The sequence below is a fragment of the Perca flavescens genome, chromosome 10 (assembly GCF_004354835.1).
Source record: "Perca flavescens isolate YP-PL-M2 chromosome 10, PFLA_1.0, whole genome shotgun sequence".
Taxonomy (NCBI): domain Eukaryota; kingdom Metazoa; phylum Chordata; class Actinopteri; order Perciformes; family Percidae; genus Perca; species Perca flavescens.
In genome coordinates, this window is record NC_041340.1 from 37,492,511 (window position 1) to 37,503,928 (window position 11,418).

The 11,418-nt window shown below is 42.2% G+C and overlaps 1 protein-coding gene across 6 annotated transcripts in view; it reads right to left on the reverse strand.

Moving 5' to 3' along the window:
- ablim3 (actin binding LIM protein family, member 3) overlaps window positions 1-6,639 on the reverse strand; it is a 62,004-nt gene extending 55,365 nt beyond the window's left edge. For all 6 annotated transcript variants that reach the window (XM_028589297.1, XM_028589301.1, XM_028589299.1 and 3 more), the window contains exon 1: window positions 6,240-6,639. In XM_028589297.1, the coding sequence (XP_028445098.1) occupies window positions 6,240-6,252 (13 nt within the window). In that variant the 5' untranslated portion in view covers window positions 6,253-6,639. The remainder of the gene's footprint in view (window positions 1-6,239) is intronic.
- Between the last annotated feature and the right edge of the window lie 4,779 nt (window positions 6,640-11,418).

Sequence of the window (11,418 nt, forward strand, 5' to 3'; positions counted from 1 at the left end):
CAATAAGACCAGTGTGTAGCTCTGTCAACACTTGTTCCGAAGCTGTGAGGTCTGACACCAATGTAAGACGGGTAAGCTCCAGGCTTTCTCTCCCACTGTCTCTATCTTTCACACACTCATAAGGCTGACACACACACACACACTTCTGCGTCAGGTTAGAAAGTGGATGGATCCCCTTACCTCGTTATGCATTAGCTTACATGTCAGACTCCTGCAAGCCCTGTAGCTATTTCACATTGTCAGGAAAGCAAGTTCTCACATACAGCCTTAACAGTAATGGAATACATGATCTCAAAAGCAAAAAGGTCAAAATTATAGATTAATTTGATCTTAAATGAGTGAGGAAAATGAATTAATCTAAAACCACTTAGGCTTTTAGAGGCTCTTTAAAGGTCCATCTTCTCCTCAAGGCTATGAACAGTTCTCTGGCATCCACAAGCAGAGACAACCAGAATCCTCATACTAAGACTGTGCCAGAACAGCTGGACTTACAGTCTCTTATTTTGCTCCATCTTCCATAAGGAGCATCTGAGTGGTCCTACACTTTGTGGAAGGGGAATAATGGCAGGGTGACCAGCTGTCTACCTGAAGAGCTGACTGAAGGACTTTGCTGCTTCAGTCAGAGCAGCACCAGCATTTGGGCTGGCGTGACAGACCTACTGATTCCATTTCTCTGGATGAATCCCGACAGACTTGCAGCACTTAAAAAGTCTAACAGTCACGCACGCTTCATAGCCTGAGCACCCTTTGCACGCACCGAGTTTGACAAAAGTATGTGTAGGCCTACACAGGGTGAGGGAATATACATCTATGGGTCCAAGACAAAATGAATACATGGCTGTTGTTTATTTTCCTGTTCAGTACAGGAGTGTGGGCACTGGAAATATGCAATCATGATTAATTCCCACACCCAATCTCCCACACTCAAGTCTCTGTTAGTTCATTGTTTCCCTCACAATGCTGGCAGCACCACTGGGACCCACTACCCTGCCTGATAGGTACCCAGCCACTGGGTCAAATAATGACACTCCCTTGGTTGTGGATTGTGTGTGTGTGTGTGTGTGTGTGTATATATATATATATATATATATATATATATATATATATATGTGTGTGTGTGTGACCAGGCAAAGGGAGTCTTTTTTGTCATAAAACCAAATAAACAACACTGATCGCATCAGTGTTGTTTATTTGGTTAGGGGGTTCACCCGTGTGAATGAGAGATAATGGGAACTAATGGCAGAACATGCAAGCCTGTGCCAACACCTACTGGAAACACACAGGACATTTATTTACAATGCTGACCTTCTGAAATAGGGCTGAAACAAACCTCTGCCACAGTATAACCTCCTTTGCTTTCACAGCCAGGCAAAGTTGTACAAAAGTAACATACATACCGAGCAAGGTGCTGAATGAAGATTAAATTAGACAGGCAGAGGCGCAGCAAATAGCAAAGATTCCTGCTTATTGTCAACAAGTATGTTTTAACGAATGAGGTGCTTATTGAATGTCTTGAATGTGCATGCCAAAAAGCTGCACCTATGCAGACAATCCAGGTACACAATCAGCTCAGGAGCTGAAGCATTACGTAACTCTATCTAATTGTGTCAGGGCGTTCATTCTCATTGAACACAGCCATGCTCTCCCTGTCTAAACCCATTATAGAGCTTTCAAACAACCCTCCATCCTCTCCCATGCTGAGGTGTTGAGTCATTCTTGTCTTGTCTAATGATAGCCATCAGACTACAGGTGTGATCCACCGACTCCAAATCAGTGGCGAGTGCCCCTGGAGAAAACAGCCTACAGCAGACAGGTGATAAGAACAGGGCCAGGGTCGGAGAGGCCGACAGCGTCCCCAGGGTCTGACAGGCTGCTGCTATTTCTGCCCCTGACATGACAGCCCAGGGGAAGAACATGCTGGGAGCTCAGTCACAAGGGATGCTGGGAGATCAGTGGTGACGAGAGAGAAGCGTGCACAAAAAATCAAAGAGAAGAAAAACAAAGACAATGTGGATTCAAGGCAAATTATTAAAGGACAAATATTTTTACTTTTCATAGTCTACTTTGTAGTTAGTACCCAACACTGGGTCTAAACAGCTAATATAAGTTGAAAACACAGTGTTTCCTTAAAAATCTCATAATAACCTAAGATCCATAGGGCTCAGTCCATTTTCTGAAATAAGATTTACTTGCTGCAGAAATTAATGAGAAAACCCAAATCCAAGCTTCACAGCATCTCTTCAGGTACCAAATGAAAATAATCATATCACTGTTACTACATTCATGTTTGCTGCAGGTTAAAGTGCAGTGAAACGATCCGGTTAAAGGTCTATCTACCTAAAATATGTTATTTGTATTTTAGGGTAACATACTCAAACCTCATACTAAAAATCAGCACTTTATACTATATATTGTCACAACAAAGCAACACCTTGCCTTCCCTGTCTGTAATCTAATGCAGCCAATGATCAGGTGTCTCCCTGCCATCCCCCAGCCCCTCTCTTTATCTCCCTTCATCTCTGTCAGGACCTTGGCCAGGAGAATTCATCAGAGCAACTATGGTGTCCAGTGCTATCACAAACATACTATCACTCTATGGAGAGAGAGAGAGAGAGAGAGAGAGAGAGAGAGAGTGAGGTCAGACTGTTACTGACATTCTGAATGATCACTCAATCCCACCAGAAGCCAAGGTCATGCAGACAGAAACCTTGAGGACACAACATACAATATACCCACAATGGTGTAGCTATGAGCTAGATGAGTCTCCTTTTCATTCTATTCATTCACATTAGATTTAAAAAAGAGCGTATAGATGAAATGGAAACTGAATGTTTCCATGAAGTACATAATTCCCTTTCCACAAGGGCTTTAACTGTTCTAGACAAATCAAACTGAATACCACTGTAATAACCTCAATGGCTGTAGCTGCAAATGAACAAGAACATGTGCCAAATTTAATGTTGAACTGTAAATACATTCCAGTTGTACATGACTGTGTACTATGAATATTCATGTGTGCATCCAAGCATCTGTGTTTGCATCTGCGCAACTTTGTCTCCCACCTTTGTTCTCTGTGTTATTGAACTACGGCGTCTGGTAGGAGGAGTGATAAATGGTGTTTGGCTCTGGTTTGGACTGCTCACCAGAAGAGGCAGAAGAGCAGGAATCATATATGATATCGCTCACCTCCCCGTCTACCCTTGTTCACACTCATTCCTCCCATAAAACTGAAAAAACACAACTGACATAGAAACGGCACAGAGAATATCCATCATTTCATCTAGTGCTGCCCTGTGTATCTATACATGTATTAATCTTTTCCCTTGTAGAAGCGGGGCCTAAGGAGGACACTGTCTGTCAGTGGGGCATTGGATCATTCTGTTCATTCATTCCTGTTGATCCAGACCAAATTTAACATGGATATTCATGGCACCCAGAGGACAATTTCTTATGTTTTTGTGGACATTTTGCCTTTCATCATCATAAAAACAAAATTTCCCTTTGACAAACACTTTGATCCATGACAAGGTATCTGGAAAAGGCTGGATTTCCATGAACATTGCTACTGGTGTCAGCGGAAGTCATTAGAGGAGGAGTCATAAGGATCCTCTGGGTGCAATGAGTATCTTTTGGAAAAACCCATGGCCATCCATCCAACCATTGTTGAGATATTTCAGTCTTAACCTAAGTGGTGGACTGACTGACTGACTGACTGACTGCTGCTGCTGACTGACTGCTGCTGACTGAATTGTGGCTAAAAATAATATGCTAGAGACTACACAGCAAATTGGACAATACTTCAATGGAGAGTGCAACTAGCTGGTGTTGATTTCCATACTTATGCATTCAAACCATATCATGTCTTTATCATTAGGTTGCATGAGACACACACACGCTTTTTGAAGTTAAGACGCCCAAATGGGAATGCCTTTTGGATGTACTTTGTTTGATACCTGAGAACTCTCTGCTATATAGAGAGGGAGAGAGGGAAGGAGAGAGGTGTCAGTGCTGTCTGTGATGTATGGCGCTGCAGATCCCCTCAGGTCCCTGAGCTCAATGATCAGTATATTGATCAACATGTGTTTTATCGCTCCCCTGAAACACACATACTATACACTGCATCTCAGAAATGGCCTGATTTGTCAGTTTGGTTACAGTCTGCAAAACTCTGCAGGAATATTTCTTAGTGTGCATATAGTGTATCTTAAGTATGTAAAACCAAGGTTCTTTCCACCTGAAACTAACCTGCTACACCCACAGTCCTCGGCTGGCTGCCAGCCAAGCAGAAAATAGGAGTCCAACCAGACACACACACGCACAAAACCCAGTGACCATGTTAGATAGAAGGCCCAGAAGATGAAGACAGACAGTCAGAGCCGTGTGTAATTACTCCGTGCGTGTCGACGGCCTCTGGGCTATCACACCCAATGCAGTGGAAAACACTGCACACAGCACAGCATAACAGGCCCATTCATGTCCAAACATTGAGAGTGTTGAGAGTGGAGGGCACCATATGTTTGACAGACTGGAGGAGAGGAGAGGAGAGGAGAGGAGAGGAGAGGAGAGGAGAGGAGAGGAGAGGAGAGGAGAAGAGAGGAGAGGAGAAGAGAGGAGAGAAAAGGAGAGGAGAGGGTCTTTCCTCAGCTCTGATGCCTGCTGTGTTTTTATGCCTAAAGCCATAGTACAGACACATGTCACACCATCATCTGCCTGTTGTGACAATGCTGACACACACACACACACACACACACACACACACACACACACACACACACACACACACACACACACACACACACACACACACACACACACAGTTAAATGCAGACAAACACAGGTTTACACATACAGGCAAACAGTATACCACAGGTTGACATGCTGATGTGTGTGTTTGTGTGCAGTTCCTGTTGAAGCACATGCTTTTAAATCACAAGAGCTTGTGACAGCTCTCCACATGCTGGCTGCATGCGCTCTTCCCCCTCTGTGTCAGCTGAGAAAAGCATTATGAAGCTTAACAAAAGAATTCTACACATTTTCTGTGGAGGCAAGGAGCTGAGACACCACTCCTGGCACGAACGGCACTGGAACTGGCAGTCAGGCAAACAGCAGTACCAGAGGGTTAAGAGCACAGGATGAATAATGTAGTGCCACACAATGACTAGATTATGAATGATGCAGCAATACCCGGTTCCTCCTGTAGACACAGAGGACAGGGGAGGGAGGACAGGAAGCACATGACACCATCAGTTAACGGAGCAGCTGGTGCACATCAACTTCACCTGGCCTTGCTGACAGCTAAGAGACGGGGCGGGGGGGTTCTCAAAAAGTCTCACCCAGGAGATCTAAGCCTTGCGAATCAACCAGTGATAACTTGTAAACAACAAAGTGGAGGCACACATACAGACGTGCACATGCTCAGACAGCTGAGCAGCCAGCCCTGCAGGGGAAAGCCCTGATTCAGCTGACAGAGGATCAGGGTCACAGTCAGCTGATACAAAGTCAGTTCAGCATCATGGCAGGCCCCAGGCCGGTCTAGGGTAAGTATGACAGAAGCCCTCAGGTTGTCAGACTTATTCGTCATGTGCTGCATCACAGTGAACTAAAGTCCATGAGACCAACAACAGCGGTCAGGTCAGAAATCTCCAGCTCAAGGGTTTCTTTCTCCTGCACCCAAGAAGACAGGTGGACTTTAACAAAGAGGCAACAGCTGAAAGCCTGGGTGGTCTTCCAGGAGAGGTCAAATGTACTGCTGGTGGTGGCAAAGAGGCAAAGAAGGAGAGAAGAAGATGAAAGAGATGTGACAGAGGAGGGGAGCAGACACTAGGAGGGCCCAAGCAAACAGCTGCTAATATAGATGAAGAATCCCAAAAATGCTCTTCTATGCATGAACCATGGGCAAATGCTACTTTGACCCCCAGATACTTAGCTCTCCTGAACCTGCTCCAAGTCTATAATAGGGGCTTGATACACACTAAGCAGAGGCATCAGTTCTATAATTTTTAGTACAGTACAAGGAAATTACAATATAATATAGCTATGCAATTGAATATTATGGTACAATCAGGTGAAGTGAAATTGCATGGATTAAACCTTAATGTCAGCCTCATTTATGTTGGCACTTTCTGTAGTCTCTTCCATCATATATAGACTGTTATTGTTCTGTGGTAGTTCTCTCTGCTCTCACATGTATTGTCCTTGCGCTTCAAGTGGAGAGCTAAAGCGCGCAAGAATGGACTTACCACTGGAACTCATGATGCCCGATGTTGATCTTATCCAAAACAAAGCGTCTTCGTCGAGAATGATCCCATAAAGCGAGAGAGGAAATCTTCACGGAGCAGTTTACTCCTTCCAAATTGTGTAATTAAAAATAAATATCCAGTGAACGTAAACGATGCTCCTTACTCTCCGCAACACTGCTTCCAGTATAATATCTGAGGTGGACAGAGACAGAAAATAAGAAAAGAATATTTCCAGTTTTTATAAAAATCCAAACTAAAGCTCCTGTTCCTGCTGTGTGAGAATGTCAGTTGTGTCTTGTTCTTCTTCAGAGAAACCCAGTGCTGCTGCTGAGTCGGATTGATTCCACCTTCACATCTTCACTCCGCCGCGCTCTCCCTGGCGGTGTGCTGCTGCTGTCACCGTGCGCCTCTCACACACCGCGCACACAGCCGCAGCACACCTCTTCCGGCCTTCCCTTTCAAAATAAAACATAATAACGCGAGTCTCATGACCCTCTTTTTCCAGTGTGGCCCTTAGTGAAAATGAGTTGGACACCCCTGATTTAAATGGATTTTAGGGGTACGAAGTATGAGTTTTTCCTTAACCCCTTTAAAGCTGTCGTATACAACATAAAACTAGTGGTATAATGTAATGTTTAATATAGATCAATACAGTGTAGACTTACTTTTGTTTAGAAGCAGAGAAATTGTAGGCTACCCAGAAGCCTTTTTAATCCATCGTGGAATTGCAGTGTCTTTTTAACATAAATAAATAATTATCAATCAAAAAATCTAAATCTGCGTTTTGCTGAGCAACCTTTCAACCCAGCGTCACGTCTGTTTGTAGCTGCAATAGCCATTAGCTCCAGCTTTCCAGGAATATGTTTGGTGTCTTTCCTTCTAGAAGATTTAATAATCCGGCTGGGACTTTTCAGAGACTCTGAAAAGCCTAGCAGGGTGGGCATTGTATCCAGTGTGTATGTTTATTCAGAGCTGGTCCACGGAGAGCCATTTCACTCCCTATTCAGCCCCATTGTACCGAATTTGGTTGCAGTTCCACCAGAGTTCCACTGGGGGTGATCGCGGTCCAGTGCAAAATGAATGGGAGTCTATGGAGCTAGACGGCTAAATTTGTCTCTTTCGCCTGATTGTCATTGAGAAATCTCCGATTTGATTATAGTTTTTGCAAGTTCAACATCGGTTATAGGTCGAAAGTTGAATGAACGAGCACTTATTTCCTTTGGATTTCTTACAAGTTCAGTCGTTGTTGCCCATAACACGCTAGCATACTGCTAATGGATGCTGATTGGTCAGTGAAGGACTGATAACGACCAGAGACCCCACTTGATGGCATCCAAAGCAGAACCAGAATGTCAGAGTGAATATTTCGGTGTGGGCTTTAAAACATTAGCAAAGCTCTTTCTAGCACGTGTATTGACAGGGAAAGACTAACCTATCAGCTGTGTTGTATTAACAGGGAGAGACTATTAACAGGGAGAGACTATTAACAGGGAGAGACTAACCTATCAGCTGTGTTGTATTAACAGGGAGAGACTAACCTATCAGCTGTGTTGTATTAACAGGGAGAGACTAACCTATCAGCTGTGTTTGTTGATAACCTATCAGCTGTGTTGATTAAAGGGAGAGTCTAACCTATCAGCTGTGTTGTTGATGCCTCGAGAGAACAAAAGCACTCATCTCTTGGCAGTATCTCTATGTATATGTATGACGTCATTGACATTTTAAAAGGCTTTTTAGAACAAAAAAGCCACTTTAAAAAAATCTAACAGCCAGCAGTGTGCATTTTCTTAGCAGAAAAGTGGATTTTGAGGGGTATAGCTCCATAGTCCTATTCATTATGCACTCACCTGTGAGTGCCCCCATATGGAACCAGAGTGGAACTGCAGCCAGTTCAGAAGCCGGAAGTATCGAGAGAGTGGAACTTCTTCCCTTATTAGAAATTCTTTGGTTTATTGGAAAATAGTGGTTACTGGATGTAAACCCAGTTCTATGAGTATGTATGCGAAGGCCAGAAGCCTGAAGGCTGAAATGAGTGTTGGCCTTATGATGTCTAATAGCAGATAGAAAATGAATTGAGATGAGATAACTAATCTTTTGCGGTAAAAGCGTATGGACTTTTATGTGGAAAAAAAACTTAAATAGTTTAATATTTTTGTTATTTACAGAGATTATTTTTGTTTCCCCTGACTGCCAAGAATTGCCAGAACAATTTTCAAAAGCCAAAAGGTTTAGTTATTATTGTTCTCTGGCTTACACCTGAGAGGGTTAATTTACACATTGATTTGATATATTTGAAAAATCCACAAATCAGTTTCAGGTGTTAATAAAAATAAATTAATTATAGACGTATCCTCTGGCTTTTAAATTTGGAGTAATGTTATGGCATTAGTTTATACGTGTTGATAAGTTTTCAACCCTTTGTTTTGTTGGTTTTATTTATTAATTTTTGAACATCTATTATCTGTTATAGTCCGTTCTGTGAAGCACTTTTGGCTGCATGCTTGCATGAAAGGTGCTATATAAATAAAGTTGAGTTGAGTTAAACATAAAATAGAAAAAATTAAACATAAAGTAGATTTTAAGGACTATGTGCTTTTCAGTTAATTTACACATTAGTTTAAAAATATGAGTCCATCTGTTAGTTATTAATTTAAGGTGTTATTTAGCTAAAAGGTTCCCTTAAATAACCCATTCAAATTAAATAGATTAGAAGAGGCATATGTACATGGCATTTAATAAATAATAATCAGTTTAAAATGTTATTAAAGGATTAAGCATGTGAAAATACAATACAAACACTTATGTTGTTTTTTTCTCCTACACACCAAATCTGCATTGAAACACCAGCTCAATCCATTGGACAGTTTCAATTTGTGAAATTATAGCTGGAATATTGAAATATTTCTCGCTGCTCACTGTAGCTGTCATAAGATATGTACTTTCATGAGAGTGTCAATAAGCAGACTACTTGATGTCTCTTGGATATGGAAGCAAAGTAGCTGTTAACACATTTATGATTTTATTGTGAAACTAAAATTGCCTTATTTCCGGTTTTGCTCTGCCTCTCTGTGGGTGATTTCACTGCTCTCTTTTTTTTTTATCCCGGGTTAAGCGACGTCACTCTGGGCTGCTTGTGAACGCTTTGGGGACACTGTAGCCTACATCACACTGCAAGAAATGTTCCGTGTTTAAAAGTCATCAGTCCCAACAGTCTTAATTCATTTTACATCACACGATGTAAGAATATAAATATTCTGTCTCTGAATATTTCTAAAGCTTTTTAAATTAATTTAAGAATTCTTCTAAAGTTCTAACTGGGCAGAACAATACGGATCACATCAGTAGCCTTTTAAGAGAACTACAAAGAATAGGCTACTTGAAATAAATTGATTTGAAGAGGAGAGCCTTTATGAAAGTGAGACTTGTTGTTTTTTTGCAGTGCGTGGCTGGGCTTGTAGCTAAAACTGTTCTGACACCGCCCTCTTCTGGAAAGTCGACGTAAGCAAATGACTTAATTGGATTATTAACGGTGGAGCTGAGGAGAGGATTAATTGGGAAGCTGTTGACAGATTTAGTATGCAGTGTTTGGTTGTAGAATCCCAACACTACAGAACATGCATTAGGACTCAGGGGTGTGTTTGCATTCAGTAGGCTCAGTGGTATCAACGTGGAGAGATTTCCATCTAATGGTGAAACACCCATCCGCTGTTTCCCAAACAGTCTCAGTCATCTAAAAGTAATTGAAGTTGGTCAAATGCAACAAAAGTCAATGACCCGACAAATTAAAAGACTTCAAGACTACAGTGAAAACAATAGGCACATTTATTGGACCTAAAACAGAAGACAATATATTACAATTTAAAGCAGGTACAAATAAGCAGTTGGAAAAAACTGTTAAGGGAGAGAGAAATAGTCAGGTCTGACTGAGCCCACTTGATAATATTTTGGTCCCATGGCACCCTACGCTGTTTTTATGAAGCTGTGTGCACTGTTTTATTGTCCAACTGCCTTGTCCCGTGTCCTGAGGAAGCCCTGGTTCTGAATCCTGGAGGAAGCTGGACAATGGGGGGATGTGAGAGGCGCCTATCTCTCTCTCTCTCTCTCTCTCTCTCTCTCTCTCTCTCTCTCTCTCTCTCTCTCTGCTGCCCTGTCTTACCTCTTTGGTTCTGGAGCTCAATGGTTCTAGGTTTAATGATTAAAAATCCTTCTTTGTAGGATGCCCTGCTGGCGAAGCGAGCAAACATTTGTACCGTGTGACCTCAGTGCCCTAGATTTGAATCGTCTTCTTTGATCTTCCATCCTTTCACTGTCCAGCAAACGTACAGTAAATCATAATCAAAGGCTGTCTGTACCAGATTTGTGTTCATATTCATATACTGAATTCTTAATGTTGCTTTGATGGCAAATCAAATATAACACGCCACATTATGAGTGCTCTTACATGTATACATGTATATTTTATACTGAATGTACTACAATATGCTTACTGACCTGACCCTAGTCAAAGCTGATTATGATCAGTATGGATAATGATTGACTTCAATGAGCCGTCTTCGTCAGAGTGTGTGTATGCATGTGTGGGTGTGACAGTGTGTAGGTGGGTGCCCTGTTGGCCTGACATGTGCCGTGTGCTGTTTGTTCTCTTGTGTCAGTCCTGCGTTGTGCTTTTGTCCTCCAAACTGATGGGGCAGAAAAACAGGAAGCTGGCCTTCCTGTGCATTGAAGGCTGCGGGGCAGGAGGTCGTCAGGTCAACACAGTATTGTCACTGTCTGTAAAGGAGCCAGTGCCCCCTGATCGACAGCAAGGCAAACATCTCCTGATGTGTGTTTTTACTGGAAAAACCTGCACCCTGTTGACATCACTCATTGCCTTCTGATGGGAAATCTTTACTTAAGCAGTATAAAACAGCAACACTGAAGACAAATTGTGCTTTTTATGAGCTGCTAAACAAATGACAGAGATAATGTTTTTGTTGCAGTCCAAATGTGGTATGGTCTAATCATCCACTCACTGTTTTTCTGTTGAAGCTAATGTGTCTTTTGTTTGTCAGTCACACTCAGGCCACGTGCCCAGTATCAGTTACACTGATCAGCAGTATGCTGCATTCTTCACTAACCCTCACAATCCTTGCCCTTTGTCCAACCACATGGCCAATGGAAAGTATAGGACACTATTTAC